Genomic DNA, 17174 nt, shown 5'->3' with positions numbered 1-17174 from the left:
AGCCGCCTGGCTGAGAGACCTCTTGCAGGGGAATTTGCCAAGGTGGATTGATGGACAGACTCACTAGATTGGCGAACCAGGTCCTCCTGGGCCAGGAGGGAGCCACAAGCAGGACCTCCGCTCCCTCCGTCTGGATCTTCTGAATCACTCTGGGCAGGAGGGGCAACGGAGAAAATGCATATAGAAGTCCCAGCAGCCAGGGGCAATGTAGGGCGTTGACCCTCTCCGCCTGCGGGTTGTAACACCATGTGAAGAACCTGGGAAGGTGAGCGTTCTCCGAGATGGCGAATAGATTGACAACCGGTTGGCCGAACCTCTGCAACAGACGATGGAACAGGTCCAGATGCAGGCGCCACTCCGAATGGTCAACCGTGGCCCTGCTCAGCCAATCCGACTGGATGTTTTTTCCCCCGGAGATGTGCTCCGTCTGAATATGAGCACAGGTGTCTTTCTGCCCACCTTCGCAGGGACTCGGCCTCCGCCATCAGGGACTTGGATCGGGTGCCCCCCTGGCAGTTTATGTGCCCCTTGCCCACTACATTGTTCATGAGGATCATCACGTGGTATCCCTGGATGCTGCTCTGAAAGTGAAGCAGAGCCAATCTCGCTGCCCTCAACTCCAACCAGTTGATGCTGTGTGTCAACCTGGTCGCTGACCACCTGCCCTGTGCTATTTGGTTGTGGAAGTGAGCCCCTCAGCCGAAAAGGCTGGCGTCCGTCATAATGGTGAGATTGTCTGGTTCTTTGAAGAAGGAGCCCTTTGCTAGGGCAGAAGTCATTCACCATCAGAAGGACATACGCACCCAAGGAGGGACCGGAATCAACGCTGGTGAGTTGCTTTGTTTGGCCCGCTGGTGCGGGAAGAAATGCCATTGCAGTCATTGAGAGTGAAGTCCGGCGCAAGGTACAATGGAAAGACAGAATATCATCTTGCCCAACAATTGGGACAACTGTACAATCGGGGCGTGTCGCAACCAGTGTACCTGTTGCACAAGGGTCCTGAGGCTTGTCATTTGGTCGGGAGACAAGGAGACCTGACACGCTACAGTGTCTATGATGGCGCCGAGGTGCTGCAACATGGTGGTCGGCTCCAGATGGCTTTTTTCTAGATTGACAGAGAACCCGTGGTCTCGGAGGATTTTCATCATGTACTGCAGGTCTTGCTTCGCTTGCTGGCGGGACGATGACTGGATGAGAATGTCATCCAGGTAGCATTGGAGCTGCACTGGACGCGATCTGAGGTAGGCTGCTACTGCTACGAGGATTTTTGTGAAAGTTCTGGGGGTCGATGACAGGCCGAACGGCAGAGCCCTGAACTGAAAGTGCTGAATCTTAAAAGTCTGTGGTGGGCCTTGCGGATAGGTACATGCAAGTTAGCCTCTTTTAGATCTATGGACGTTAAAAGGTACCCTGGCCTGATGCAGCCCAAGATGGACTGGAGGGACTGCATCTTGAACCCTTTATACGCTATGTGATGGTTACCTCCAGTCACCTACCCGAGTTCTTTGGGACAAGGAATAGAATGGAATAAAACCCTGTCCCTTCATGACCAAGTGTAACTGGTTCTATGGTCCTGATCTCCCTGAGGTGAAGGATCTCCTGTTCTATGAGAGCCTTTTTGGGGTTGGGCACTAGATGAAGTGACGAGGTGGAGGTGAAATGAATTCTAATGTCAGACCTATGCAAATCATTTGTAGGACCCATTGGTCCGATGGGATGTGCTCCCATTGGGCGTGAAACAGCTGAAGACGCCCTCCAATGGGAGCCATCCGATGGTGGTCATTTATACTGGCAGAAAGGTCTGGAGCCAGATCCCCCCGCGGAAAGGTGACTTAGAAAAATTCTGTTGGCGGCCTCTGTCACAAAAGGACTGACGGTCCTGAGACCTGTCAGCATTCTGGGAGTAGGGCCTCTGGTAGGAGCCAGAGGTGGAGGGCTGGTCTGAGGCCCGAAAGGGCTGCTTCCTATAAACGTTGGAACCCTTATGTTCAGATTTTTGGGTGACCAAAAGCATAACCTTCTTTTTGTCCTTATTCTCTATAAGGACTAGATCTAGCGCCTCCCCAAAAAGCTTATCCTCCTTGAACGGGACGGAAGCAAGCTTCCACTTTGATCTCATGTCCACATTCCAATGTCTAAGCCATAAGAGGCGATGGGTGGTGACCTTAGAAGCTAGGGCCTTAGACGCAAACTTGGCAGCATTCAAGGTGGCATCCGCTGTGTATTCAGTCGCTGCAATAATCTTGTTGACATCCTGTCTGAGTCTGCTATCACCAGCTGGGAGTTTGGTGAGTACCTCAGCCAAAGGAGATAGGCTCTGGAAAGGAAGGAAGCAGAGGCAGACGTCTTCATCGCCCAAGAAACCGCCTGATGAGTTTTATGGCAGGCTTTCTCTGCTCTCTTGTCCTCTGCCTTGAGCCCCTCCAGTAGGTCAGGAGGAAACACCGAGGAAGAAGTGAGTGCAGCCACTGGCGCATCCACAGGGGGCAGCTTCAGCAAGTCTTCCAGACTAGCATCCACCGTATATAGTTTCCTGTCACTACCACTAGGGGTAGCAAGGGTACCCGGCTGAGCCCATTGTTTCTGTACTACGTTGAGGAATAATTTGGGAATGGGCACTATTTCCTGAGCCTGAACTGGTTCCTCAAACAGACCCTCACTGAGGTCCGAGGGATTAGAAGCCGCCTGGTCCGGGCTGGCAGAGCCCAAATGGGTAGAGACCTTACCTTATTCAATATAATCTTGAAATTAGTATGCTTGAACAAACCGGTGAAAGCGGGCTTATCGGGTAGCAGATTCATCCCCTGAGAAGTCTGGCTCAGGGTTGGGCAGGATATCTTCCTCCCAGGCAGAATCCTCACTATCCAGCGAAGAATGGGGAGAGGCAGGCCATGGGGGCAAGGAACTGGGAAAGACCCCTTGCAGAGTAGGGCAGAAGAATTTGTTCAGTATCTGCAGGATAAAATCGCTCAGATCCGGACAGGCTTGGACTCTGACTGGGTAGATTCAGGTGAGTCGATGGGGATGAATCTTGTGGAGACAATCTGGGATGAGTTTCACCCTGTGACCCCCGAGGGCATGGACAGGATTATGGGGAGACTCAGTGCTGCCACTTGTGTGCTGGACGCATGTCCCTCTTGGTTAGTTTCGGCTTCCCGGGAGGTGACACGAGGCTGGCTCCGGGCAATTACCAACGCTTCATTGAGAGAGGGGTTCATTCCCATTGCCTTGAAGGAGGCAGTGGTGAGGCCCCTCCTTAAGAAGCCCTCCCTGGGCCCAGCTTCTTTATCTATCGTCCGGTCTCCAACCTTCGCTTTGTAGTGAAGGTTGTTGAGTGTGTGGTAGCACGTCAGCTTCCCCAGATGAAGCTGTCTACCTGAATCCGTTTCAGTCTGGTTTCAGGCCCGGGGACAGCACGGAGATGGCATTAGACCTATTAGACCTCTCGGCGGCTTTCGATACCATCGATCACGATATCCTACTGCGACGACTCGGGGGGTTGGGAGTGGGGGGGCACCGTTTTACGGTGGTTCTCCTCTTACCTGTCGGATTGGTCGCAGTTCGTGTTGACTGGAGGGAAGGGATCGACCCCGAGGCACGTCACTTGTCCAGTGCGATCCCACAGAGTTGGCCTCCTCAGGGTGCTGTCGGCCAGACTGTGTCGGCTAGCGACCCCCAGGGGGAGAGCCTTCTCTGTGGGAGCGCCTTCCCTCTGGAATGAGCTGCCCCCCGAGCTTCGCATAATCCCCAACCTCCGGTCCTTCCGACGCGCCCTAAAAAGTTGGCTTTTCCAGCAAGCCGGCCTGGCCTGAACAAAATAAAAAAAATGATTGATTTAATTGTTAATTTTAATCCAATTTTTAAAATGTTATTGTTCATATTAATTGGGTTTGTTTTTGGATACTCTATCTAATTTCTTTTTAACTTTTGTAATATGTGTTTTTTTTAGTGTTGTACGCCGCCCTGAGTCCTTTGGGAGAAGGGCGGCATATAAATCCAATAAATCCAATCCAATCCAATCCAACCTCCTTAGGGGGAGCCGGGGCCTGAGAGTGGTGGGTCTTGTGCGGGCGCTTCGCCCGCTGGCGCATCCCGTTCTCAATCCCCTGGGAGATGGCCCTGACAATAATGTCCTGCATCTCAACAGAAAGATCAGGACCCCGATGCCCCGCAGGGCGACCCTTAATGGAAGGTTGATCCAGTGGGAATTGTGGGGCCAGATGGCTCGAGGGAGCTGGATCCTCCTCTCCCTCAGATAGGCATTCAAAGTGGTCTGCATGGTCAGTGATTGAGGGTCCTGGGAAGCCTGGGGAAGCTGCAATAGCTAGCGAGGCCTGAGGGGAGAATTCCTGCCCTTCCCCTTCACTCTCTGAGATGGGAGGCCTTTGCCCTGGTCTGGCCTCTGATGAGGAATCCCTGGGAAGGGACCGATTGGAAGCCTGAGCCTGCTGCTGGGCCTTGTGGAATTGTTTTTCCAAGGCCTTCTGGCGATGAAGGATATCCTTATCGAGGCCTGGCCCTAGCTGCTTATCCTGCCTAGTATAAGGCTTGCTTGCCTTTAGGGCCTTCCTGGCCGCTTTGCTAACCTGCCTGGAAAGAACCCTGCTGGTACAGGGGCTTGGCTGGCTAATATCCCCAAGGCCCCGCTCTGCCATTTCAGCGATCTTGGGGTGACTGGAAAGGAACTAAGGGCTTTTTACTCACCACCCTAGCGACCCTGGATCAATGCCCTAGTGTTCCTGCGGTGGAGGCACTGAAGGCAGCAGCCAGATGGACCTAGTGTAAGCAGAGGCCAGTAGATCAGATGCGAGTCAATCACTCCCAGCACCAGCACAGATCGAGAAATCACGCGCCTGATCACTGAGGCCAAGAGAACGCCTGGGCCGCAGGGAATCAATCCCAATCCCAAGATCCCGCACGGACAAGCAGTTTCACATGGCGATCTGCTGTGAGCAGGGCAGAAAGGCAACGGCAGGCAAGAAAAATGTGGGGAAAATGTGAAAACAAAATGGTGGCCGTGCTGAAAATCGATCCAAAATGGCCACCGGAAGTAGTTAAAGAAGCCTGCCGAGGCGCCGCACCAGCAGCCAGTTCCTCCAAGCGAACACAGACAGCAGCGATGAAAACCCATGCCAGGAACACGATCATACAGGCAAGAAAAACAGTGCGATCACATGGGATTCGGCACTCCGACCCCACGCTTCAACCGGCAGCTGCCTGCGACCTCCACAGCGCCCAAGCGAGCCCAGGACACCGTGGGAGCCGGGAATGGTGAGGGAGGACGAAAAACAAAAGGGTAATAAAAAACTCTTCTCACCGCTCCTCCTTCTCTCTAGAGAAGAAATGGGAAGGAAAATCTTAAGGTAACAGCAAAAAAATGGAATTAGAGAGTCCAAGCAATCTGTAAAGGACTGAGAGATAAATAAAATGCATCCACTGGGCTTTGACTGAATTGAGAAATCTGGCAGTCAAGGCAACACCAGAGGCATGGCTAAAGTTTCAATTCAGTCCTGGGAAGATTGGCTGAGTTTAACCCATGCTTGGACTTTTCAAGCAGCATATAGGAAAATCACACACACACACACACATTTTTGCTTTAGTTCTAGGCAGTTTTAAGTAATGCTTTATCTGACATCAACATCCCATAAGAGACTTGACACATCATTCAGGTGATCATTATCAGCCCAAATAATCAAGAAATTCAAGGTGTTTAATATCGGCGCATCAAAATTTAATTTTGACTAGAAAATCCATCATTCTCCTTCATACTTTCAGTTCTGGTGGTAATAAGCCACAACCTGAAAATATTAATCAGCATTTCCCAATATGGCTCAAGCAATGCCAGTCCTTAAATTATCATAAAATCAAGCACTACATCTTAGATAAATTCTATACACCGTAAGACAAAAGCATCAATAACCTATCAGTACGGGACTTAAGCTAGTTTTCTGAAAGATTTACGGGCAATAGTTAATGTTTGAAAACATTCTAAATTGTATTTAGTGATCTCTCAGGATTGCTGTAACGATCACATCTGTTTCATGGATAAATTGCAACAAAGGAAGGAAAGATATATAACAAATATTAGTGGATTTAAAAATTAGTTAATGTTTGCTTAGGAAAATCAACTTTATTCACTATCAGGTTAATTATGATACATAATATTCAACTGCAGAAAACCAATAGGTTCTGCAAACAAAGCCAGAATCATTGAACTTTCCTAGAAAAGGCAGAGTTAAACAAAATATTTTATTTAGACAATTTAAAGGAATTTCTCAGGTTGTATTAGCCCTATCTAATTATGTTATACACGAGGCTAGACCTACTACAGCTACGAGAGTCCCCCCTCTCGCAGCTATGGCCTCCTGCCCTTTCGAGGGCCCACCTTGAGGACGGGTTCATTAACCCAGAGAGGTGGAGGAAGCGCACGTTGAGGGGTTTTTTAATTAAATGTTTTTTAAAAGTTGTAAGGGGTTATAGGGATGGGGGGGGGGAACAGGTCAGGAGGGATGGGGGAGCCAGGCACCTAGGTGTGGTCGGAGGAGGGAGCGGAGTGGGGGAGGAGAGGGAAGATAGCATTCCTGCGCAGGGCTCCCTGATACCAACGGTCGTGGGGAGGGGCAGGTGCGAGGACAGATTAAGAGCGCGTAGTCGGTTGGGAGACCGGGGTTTTTGGTCATTCCCGGTCGTTTGTACCAACCCCTGCATACTAGGTGGTCAGGATCTACAGACCCAAGGCCTGAGACTGCTGTTATGCAACGCGAGGTCCGTTGTCAATAAGGCCCCCCTCATCCACGATCTAATTTTGGAGGGGGAGCCGGACCTCGCAGGAATAACCGAGACCTGGTTGGGCCACGAGGGAGGTTTACCCCTCGTGGAAATGTGCCCGCCAGGTTATCGAGCATTTCACCAGCCTCGGGCCCAGGGAAGGGGCGGTGGGGTAGCAGTGATTATCCGGGAAGACTTGGAGCCGAGAGAGTTCACTGTGCCACAGACATCCGGGTGTGAGTCCCTCGTCGTGAGATGGGGCCCAGGGAGGCAGTTGGGCCTGCTGATAGTATACCTGGCTCCTCGCTATACACCAGCGGCCCTGCCTGAACTCCTCGAGCTGATCTCATCGGTGGCGGTTGAGACCCCCAAACTTTTAGTGATGGGGGATTTTAATCTGCCGTCGATGGGAGAAGCGTCTGAAGGGGTTCGGGAGTTCATGGCTTCCATGACAGCCATGGACCTGACCCAGTTAATTCAGGGCCCTACTCACGAGGGAGGCCACACGTTGGACCTTGTCTTTGTCTCTGGCCAGTGGACGAGTGATCTGGGAATAGGGGATCCAATTATTACTCCCCTGTCATGGTCAGATCACTCACTTCTCCGGCTTGACTTCCCCGGTGCTACACCCCGCTGCGGGGAGGCGAACCGGAAGGTATTAGATGGTTCCGCCCCAAGCGCCTGATGGAACCAGATAGGTTCCAGACGGAGCTTGGGCCACCTCCTGTGGACCTGACCCGCCCCCGAGTGGAGGACCTGGTAGACGCATGGAATAGTGCGACTACCGGGGCCCTAGACCGGGTGGCGCCTTTGCGGCCTCTCCTGCGGCGACGAACCACCCTGGCCCCTTGGTTCACCGAGGAGCTAAGGGTGATGAAACGCCACAAGAGACGCCTAGAGAGTCGTTGGAGATCCTCCCATTCCGAATTTGACCGAGCACAGGCACGAGCCTATTTGAGGACGTACCTTGTGGCATTAAGAGCGGCCAAACGTCAACATTGCGCCGCTCTTATTGCGTCCACAGATAACCGTCCTGCCGCCCTGTTTCGGGTGACTCGCTCTCTCTTGTTTGAGAGACCGCGGGAAGCCCCTTTACAGGGCAGAGCAGAGGAGTTTGGGAAATATCTACAGGACAAAGTCGCTCAAATCCGGAAGGGATGGGCCCCTTTCAGTAGTCCAGCTGAGACGCCCGCGGCAAGTCTTGAGGGACCGCTTTGGGAGGAGTTTGACTCGGTTGCCATCGAGGATTTGGACAGGTTGCGTGGACGTCTGCGACCTACCACATGTTTATTGGACCCGTGTCCCTCCTGGCTTGTACTGGCATCCTGGGAGGTTACACGCGACTGGCTCCTGGGCCTAGTGAACGCTTCGTTGGGCGAGGGGCTTCTACCGACCGCCTTGAAAGAGGCGGTGGTGAGGCCCCTGCTCAAGAAGCCTTCCCTGGACCCAATGGACCTAGTCAATTATCGTCCAGTCTCCAACCTTCCTTTTTTAGCGAAGGTTGTAGAGAGTGTGGTAGCACAACAGTTCCCACGTCACCTGGAGGAGAATGATTATCTAGACCCGCGCCAGTCCGGCTTCCGACCCGGGCACAGCACGGAGACGGCCTTGGTCGCATTGGTTGATGATCTCTGGAGGGCCAGAGATAGGGGCTGTTCCTCTATCCTGGTCCTATTAGATCTCTCGGCGGCGTTCGATACCATCGACCATGGTATCCTGTTGCACCGGCTAGAGGGGCTGGGAGTCAGGGGCACCGTTCTACGGTGGTTTGGCTCCTACCTCTCTGACCGGACGCAACGTGTGTTGGCAGGGGAGCAGAGATCGACCCGGAGGCCACTCACATGTGGGGTGCCTCAGGGGTCGGTGCTCTCACCTCTCCTGTTCAACACTTACATGAAACCGCTGGGCGAGATCATCCGTGGTTTTGGGGTGGGATATCATCTGTATGCTGATGATACTCAGCTATACATTTCCACCCCGAACCACCCCAATGAGGCCGTCGAAATGATGTCCCGGTGTTTGGAGGCCGTACAGGTCTGGATGGATGACAACCGACTAAAACTCAACCCTTCCAAGACGGAGTGGCTGTGGCTTCCGGCCTCCCGGTTCAACCAGTTGCTTCCATCTCTGGCCATTGGGGGCGTGCAACTGGCCCCCATGGAACAGGTGCGCAATTTGGGCGTCCTCCTAGATGCCCGGCTGTCCATGGATGACCATGTAACAGCCGTGGCAAGGGGGGCGTTCCATCAGGTTCGCCTGATGCGCCAATTGCACCCCTTATTGGACCGGGATGCCCTACGCACAGTCACCCATGCGCTAGTGACGTCTCGCCTGGACTACTGCAATGCTCTCTACATGGGGCTTCCCTTGAGATGCACTCGGAGACTGCAGTTGGTCCAGAACGCGGCCGCACGGGTGATTATGGGGAGGACTAGATACTCCCCTGTAACACCTCTCCTGCGCGAGCTGCACTGGCTTCCTGTAGTCTTCCGAGTGCGTTTCAAGGTTTTGATTATGATCTTTAAAGCGCTTCATGGCACAGGACCTAGTTACATGCAGGATCGCATCCTGCCCCATACATCCCTACGACCAATCCGCTCACACAGAGAGGGACTTCTTCGGGTGCTGTCTGCCAAACAGTGTCGGGGGGCGACACCCAGGAGCAGAGCCTTCTCTGTGATGGGCCCAGCCCTATGGAATGACCTCCCCCGTGACATCAGGACTACTTCCGATCTCCGCTCCTTCCGTGTACAGTTGAAGACCCACCTCTTTCAATTATCTGGCCTGGCTCAACCGTAAATTTTTCTTACTCCTCCTGACAGTTCTTTTAAATTTTAAATTGTGTTTTTACAATTGGGGTATTTTAATGGTGACTTTTAATTGTCCAATGTGATGTAATTTGTTACCTCCTCCGTGCATGTATGTCCTGTATATATGTATGTTTATGTGTTTGTATACATGTTTTATGTTTTATATACTCCATTGTACGCCGCCCCGAGTCCTGTCTGGAAAGGGAGCGGCTAATAAATTTAAATTTATTATTATTAGTAGTAGTAGTATGGACAAAACTCAAATCCAGCTTTGTTGACACTAAAAGATTTAAATATCTAACTTTAAGAACACAAGAGAGTATTTTATTTAAAAACTCAAGCAAACTAGTTGCATCACTGACAATGAAGGGTTGACTTTTAACTCAGCAATTCAGTTAATATTTAAAGTGCAAGCTTTAAAATTGCCTTCAAAGGACTATAGGCAAGAGTGCATGTATGTTTCTTCCATTATAACTGCCAAATATGACAAAATTTACTCAAATCTGCTCTTCAAATCTATCAGTGTATTTTAATCAATTTGCACAAAGAATTCAACCACTCAGCAACAAGTAATGTTCTTGACTTAACAGCTGTAGTAAATTGTTTTACATGTTCTTTCCAGATTATTTTTCTACCGACAGCAAATAAACAGCAAGAGCCGTTTTGAATCTTTTATGATCCAGCATCCTGTTCCTCAAAATGTTTAGCATAATGTTGATGAGACAGCCATAAAAATAACATGACAAACAGCATTTTCTATTGTTCTTCAGTATTAAAATTGTATTAAAATTAATATAGATGAGCTAAACCATATACATTTAGACCATGCTGATGCAGCATACAATTTTTAAAAATATTTAATTTTCGTTCAACATCATGAACACATTTCTTGTACCATTCCAAGATCTACTTGGGAAGGAGGGGGTGTCATAAAACTCTCCCAAGTTTGAGTTAAAAGAAACATTAACATGATACCATCACCCTATCACAATCTCTATAGAACACTTCTTGAACATATACAGTATTTTTTCTTCTGGGGTTACAGTTACCTTACAAGACCAGAAAAATGTGGGGTTTCTTTTAAGGTGCCACATATATCAACCATACCTACACCAGATATTTTCTATCAGGCATATCTTCCTTAATAACCCAACTTTATGTCAGTGGAGATGCCAAGGATTATATTTTTATAGTCTTCAATATTTTAAATCAAGAGATGGCTATTTTCTCACCAGTTTTAAATTAGATGAGTAGTAAATATTGTGATAGAAAGAAAACAGTAGAAAACGCTCATATAGTTTCTAGGCAACCATGTATGTATTGACTGAAGCTTTAAGATGAAGCTGTAAGATACCTGTATAGTTCACAAAAGGCCACAAACTGTACCTTCCTTCCTTCAACTACAGAGCTGCTAGTCACAGCAGAGAAAAGACAACCATGGAATTCAGGATTCAATGCTAAAATGGCCACATTCAAAGTAAAACTAATCCAGAATTGCTATGAATTATCTCTGCATTACTCCCCCAATAGCAAAAGCCACTAAACCAGCCAGAAAATAATGCCAATTTTCTTTGTTCAGGATTTTTATTTTGTTCCTTCCTTAACAATCCAAAGCACAGGTTCAATCTAACTGGAAGTATTTATCTCCTCTGTAATGCAGTTTGTTTAATATTTCTATTGCACAGATAATCTATAACATATAAACCAGAACTATCAACAATTCTGGCATGCTGCTGTGGCCAATGTTCTAATTCAATCTGTACTATAGCAAAATGTTATGTAATAATTTTATTCAACTTTGTCAAACAGAACTGAATAATGAATGACAACTCACAAATACCATCATTTAGTAGATTTCAATACTGATTCCAAGCTTGAACTCTTAAAACTCTCCAGAAAAAAGCCTTACTTGTAAAAAGCATATTTATAATTGTAGTTAAAGTTTCTCAGAATTGTTACAGATCTTTAAACATTAAAAAAATATTTTACATATTACAAAAAGCTACTGAACCTCAGGCTGATAGTAAAAATTTAGGATTACAACTTTTCTAACAGCTGTAATCAAAAGATCAGAATAAGTGTCTGCCTAAGTTTGTATGCCTTTTCCTGCTTTGGGAATATTTATCTTCACTTTCTTTAAAAGAAGGATTAAGCTGCAAACTTTGAAAATCATCTTAATAGTAATAAATGATGAGTCATGGCACATCAGGATACTATTTCTCTATAAGAACTGTGACAGCAGGATGTTATTCCTTGTTATCCCCATATTAAATGATTGCACATATTTCACTACAATAACATAAAAGTATTTTACTGCTAATAGTTATTACTCCATTCTGATTTATTGTAGATACCTTTGTAAATGAGACTCACACTTTATAATTTTTTATACACAACAGTCCTATTTCTTGGGAGTATTCATTGATTTAAGATGGAATCCTATATTCACTTACCTAGACTATAGCCCAAATGAATTCAGTGGGCCTTGCTTCAGAGCAAGCATATTTAGGTGCAGTTGACATTTTGCATACCTTGAGTATAATAAGGTGGCAAACATAATGTCATTTCATGTTAAGTCTGCATGCATCTATTTCTCACAGCCAAGGTAGTTTACCCATGAAGAATAAATTTCAGTTAAAGGTTTGATGTTAGGGGGGATACACACACACACATGTATGTATGTATGTATGTATGCAGAAATCAATTAATTTGCAGAACAAGCTATCAAACCATAAGCCTTTTCCTATGTGTTATTTCCCAGAATCAGTCTCATGAACATTCATGAATAAAACTTCGTACCTTTAAGCCTGTTCTACAAAATAGACAACTCCAAACAAGTATTTTATTTTTTTAAATGATTTTAACTGACAAAATAATTATCTTAAACTGCTGTCTCTATTCGAACTTCACTGCAGTATAAAAAGTTTTTCTTTATGTTGCAATATATATGGAATCAAAAAGGCGAAACTGTGTTGCTCAGTTAAAACGAATATTATGAAGCTCCTCCTTCAGCGATTTCTGAAGGATAGAAATAAGTTTAAATATCCAGCCTTAAAAGCCAGGTTAGCACTAAAAACCTATTACCACTTTCCTCTTAAAAGCTCTGTTTATATGGGCAGAGTAAAAACCAGTGCCACGTTGCTAAGTTACAGCTTTTACTAGTCTGACATTTCTACAATAAGAACAATACAATCTGGAATCTACTCAAAGCATTAGCCAGGCAAGGGAAAAAGAAAGCCAGCAGTCAGCTGACTATATATTGTACTCCTGGCATGTGCCTGCCGTTTTTTTAAAAGAGAGTTGGAAGTGGATGACCTCCCACATATTTTTTAAATTTATTTTAGCAAGAGGCAAGATGGGAAACAGGGAGGCAGAAAAACGGCTTCCAAAACGTTTCTTCCTCCTCGGCGCGGGCCTCAGATATGCGCGTAACCTTCACACGTGCCCGGCCATGTTCCAAGCAGCAGCCATCAGGGAGAACTTTTACGAAAGGTCATTGCGACGTCTCTCACGGCCTTCTCCTCTCGCCCAGGCTCTTTTCCACACACACCCACACCACCCCGAGCAATAGGCACGAGCAGCTAAGGCAACCCGTCCACGGACACACGAAAACTCCTCGGTGCGGATCTCCCGAACTGCGCTCTCCCTTAGGCCTAACTTCACCTTTACGCGGCAAGCCACGCTTTCACATCCTGTCCCCCTTCGCCCACACGAGGCGCAGATCCCGGCCCGTTCACAGGCCTTCCTTGGGCCGCTCGCGAAGCTTGACCTTGGGGAGGCCCAACCGCCGGCCCAGCGTGCCCGATTGGCGCTTGGGTCTCCAAATCCGCTTCGCCCCATTACCCCACGGCGGCCGCGTGATCCTCCTCCTCCTGCTGCTGCTCTTATGGCGCACCATGGCGGGCAAGTGCGCCGGGAACGCCGTCCCCCTCCAACCTCCCCCTCCTTTCCCGCCGGGAGACGACGACCCCCTCCCACAAGAAACTCTCCCCCCCCACCGGCGCCCACGCGCGCGAGGGAGGGCTATTTGCTGTGTCAGCCTCCATCCCCCCCACTCAGCCGAGCGAGCGCTGCCTGGCGAGTCACGTGGCTCAACTCCCCACTCACCTCCATGAAGAGCAGCATCTTTTTTCCTCCAGCCTCCCCCCAACCGGCCAGTCTTTTGACCCTCCCGACCCCGACCGAAGCCCCCGCGAGGCGAGCCACCGAGGCCGTCTTCCTCCACCACTGCCGGCAAGGAAAGCCTGACTCCGCGCAAAAAAAAAAAGACGCGAGCTCCGCCTCCTCCGGCCTCCTTCTCCTTCCTGCCGCCGCTATCACTCCATTCACCACCAGGGCCGAGCCCCAGCAGCCGCCGCCGCCGCCGCCACCACACGCAACCCTTCCCCGCCTCCCCTTCCGGGGCAACTTCCACAAATGCTTCCGGAGTACGAGATACTCACTGACAAGCCTTTAGAGAAATGACCCTCTGGTGACAAGCGGCCGCGCGAGCGTGGTAGCGGCAGAATGTACCATTAGTTGAAAGGGGGAGGGGTTGCCATTCTTCCACCTGTTCTTCGCAGGAACCATTCTTTTTCGCCCGTAGGGAGCGTCGTTTGAAGGAATGTGAAAAACACCCGCAAGATACATGAACCGCCTTATTGTACCCAGCCAATCCTGAAAATCTATCTTGTACTGTCTCCGCGTTATTTTATTTTGGCTAAAAACTAAGCTCACGGTTGAATACTTTAAATCCAGCTAAATTTTCGCAAGCGTAAAGGGGTTTTTTTGTGCTCAGAGCTTGTAGGACGAGTTTGCAAAATGCTTCTTTTTACGGTACTTTCCTTCGGTCGCTCCAGCATGCTAGAATTAAACGTTTTGTAGCATCTTGAAGACTAAGTGTAACCTATTTTCTGGGGGAGGCGGGGGGGGGGAAGTGCTGTTTATCTTATTTTATTTACTAGATTTATCAGTCGTATACAAGATAATAGTATAAGAATAAACATGAGTATGAATGAAATGGGTACGAATAAATGGGGACAGTAGGACAGGGACGGCATGCACGATGGTACGCTTATGCACGCCCCTTATATTTTATTAAATATTTATTATATAAATATTTGTGGAAGGCGCCCTTTTTCGTAAACTTCATTGCACTGAAGTTACAGAACGTAATGTCCTGGATTAAAGAAGACAAAACTGAAATCTATTCCATATTACTACTAGTCTATTACATAGTAGGTATAGAGAGGCAGGGGGACATGAGTAGAAAAAAAAATCTGATAACTGTTCTGTAGGGAGAACCCACCTACATAGTCCTCCCTCCAGCGCTTCTCCGAACCCCACCAGTTCCTCGTCTCCTTCAGGGATGTGAAAGGCCTGAAAAAGCCTCGTGTATGGGAAAACGCCTCTCGCCTCAGGATGATCCTCACGGCCGTTCCCTCCCCCTCCCCTCCTCCATTGTGTAACTGATGTGTAAAAAATCGATGGGTTTCATGTGTTTGTTTTTTGTTTTTGCTCCCATGCCGGAGACAGAACCGAAAGTGACACCAGGCACGAGAACCGTTACGCTGCACGAAAGCTTGTTCTCTGCATTGAAAAAAGTGGGGTTTCACTGTTCCGGGTTTGAAGGCTCCCCACGTGTTAATAATAAAAGGTTGAGTGAGCAGCATTTCAACTGATCGAAGGCAGTTTGTCTTCTTGTGCGTGATTAGAGTTGAGTTTTCCCGCTCGGTATGAAGTGCCACCTCTTTTATCAGTGTATGCTTCCTTAGAAGGATGTTTCTCCCCCACTCCCTGAATTCAGTGGGGCTGGCTGTCAAGTAGGCATGCTTAGGATCTCTTCTCTGGATTCCCCAGAAAGGAGTTGCATTTAAAGTGTCCAGTTTTATACAAATCTTGCCTTTCTGAGGACTGTCCAGAATGCATAAAATGTCTGGGCTTTGCAGTCAGCTTTCGTGCAACTCCAAATAACAATAACCTTCACATTATTCGTTCTTGGAAATTCTTTAAAACTAGAACATTTGCAATGCTACTAGTTGGTTTCCATGCCCTCCCCATCGCCTCACCTGCAAAGACTTGGCTAACATGGCACAACATGGAGCCGTCTGCATCCCCTCCTTCCCTTGGTGCAACTGTTCTAAAAGAGGCTACTACATTGTAATCCTGAATGTTGTTGAATATTGTGATACCCGTGGGCAGTCATCTTCCAGATTGTATTTAATTAGCTTTTGAATGACACTTGAATTCAGACTAGGTTTCGGCCTGGCCTGGCCTTCTCTTACTTCTTTTCACAAGCTGGAATGGGTCTCCTCAAATGTAACTCACAGGCTTATCATAGTTCGAAAATAATGGTGCAACCTTAATGCAGGAAGGCAGTTAATTCTGCTGATGTAGCCAGGAAACCTGCAGGAAAGGTGATGTCCGGTCACGGCTCCCAATTGGTTGAAAGGAATCCTAAACAAAGCTTAATTTCTAGTCCTTCTGTCAGTCCAGACATCCTGTAGAATAGTGATTATCATCCCTCAAGGCTGTGAACTGATGCTTCTTCCTCTTGAAATATGTTTGATCCAACCCAAAACAAAATCTAAATGCAAAAGAATCGGGGCTTTATGTAAACTGTACAGAAGCATGAAAAAAACAAAACAAATTGTACCATGAAGGAGATTGCAATTGCTTATTTTCTGTCAAGGGCCAGGAAATTCAGGAGATCCAGACAGCCCAAAAATGTATTGTAAGCTTGAGCTCTCTACAAGAATCTGAACTACTAAGGACCAAGGGAAATTAGCAGGAGATAAGAATAGAAGGAATTCAAGGTGGGCTGTACTTAGACCTCTTGTGGGCACGAAGGGACTCGAGACTGATGATGCATTTGACCCCTCCCTCAGGCTCAGCCTGGCCATCTACTTTTTCTGGGTAAATCTCTATACATTTTGTGATTGCAGAATTTGGTCGTTTTTCTGACATAATTTTGCAGAAACCTTGGTTTCAAAACTCATCCAAATATTTGGCCTTCATTTTTTTTTAATTGGCTAGAAGTTGAGGTTCTGTTTGTCACGATGTCAAACACCAGAAAGAGAGGCAGGATCTCTGGACGTGAAAATGTATCTTGCATGGTTTTTATTTTGTTATTCTAAATACAGATATTTGTAGCTCAAGGTTGAATTGTAGAGTTCTTGGTGCTCTCTCAGCATGATGTTTTTCTTCTAGATGTTTCATTACCACAGTAGGTAATATTATCAGTGCATTTATGCTTATTTTTATCATTGCCGTGTATGCATTTGCCCCATTCACTGCTCTTTTGTTGTCTTGGTTGTGTCTTTACTACCAACTTGCTTTGCCAAGGTGTGTGGCTGTGGAAATCCACAAAAGTTTCCAATTGCAAACTTACATAAAGGACGTATGTGTGTACTTTGGATTGATTTTTAAAATAATGGACAATGCGGTCAGCCATATATCAATTTTTCCTCTGATTCCTATTCATGCCTAGATCTTAGGGTGCTTGTATGAGTTTTCCACTTTTAATATGATTTGCATTTACTTTCTTCATGGTCTTTATTGGATTTACAATTGTTTTCATAGTAAGAGGTTGCGGTTAAACCTTCACTTTTTATATTT

The 17174-nt window shown here is 47.5% G+C and overlaps 1 protein-coding gene across 5 annotated transcripts in view; it reads right to left on the bottom strand.

Annotated features, from left to right (window-relative positions):
* Window positions 1–13896, bottom strand: part of LARP4 (La ribonucleoprotein 4) — a 48026-nt gene extending 34130 nt beyond the window's left edge. For 3 of the 5 annotated variants that reach the window (XM_081934604.1, XM_081934608.1, XM_081934605.1), the window contains exon 1: window positions 13686–13896. Coding sequence is in view for 2 of the 5 variants with exons in the window: in XM_081934606.1 (XP_081790732.1) it covers window positions 13686–13703 (18 nt within the window). In the remaining 3 variants the exon portion in view is untranslated. The remainder of the gene's footprint in view (window positions 1–13685) is intronic. The other 2 variants (XM_081934606.1, XM_081934607.1) reach the window with 1 other exon arrangement.
* Window positions 13897–17174: the final 3278 nt, after the last annotated feature.

This window comes from Natrix helvetica (genome assembly GCF_964273705.1).
Source record: "Natrix helvetica genome assembly, chromosome: 1".
Classification (NCBI taxonomy): domain Eukaryota; kingdom Metazoa; phylum Chordata; class Lepidosauria; order Squamata; family Natricidae; genus Natrix; species Natrix helvetica.
Note: the sequence above shows the minus strand (reverse complement) of the source record. Positions and strands in the feature narration are given on the sequence as shown.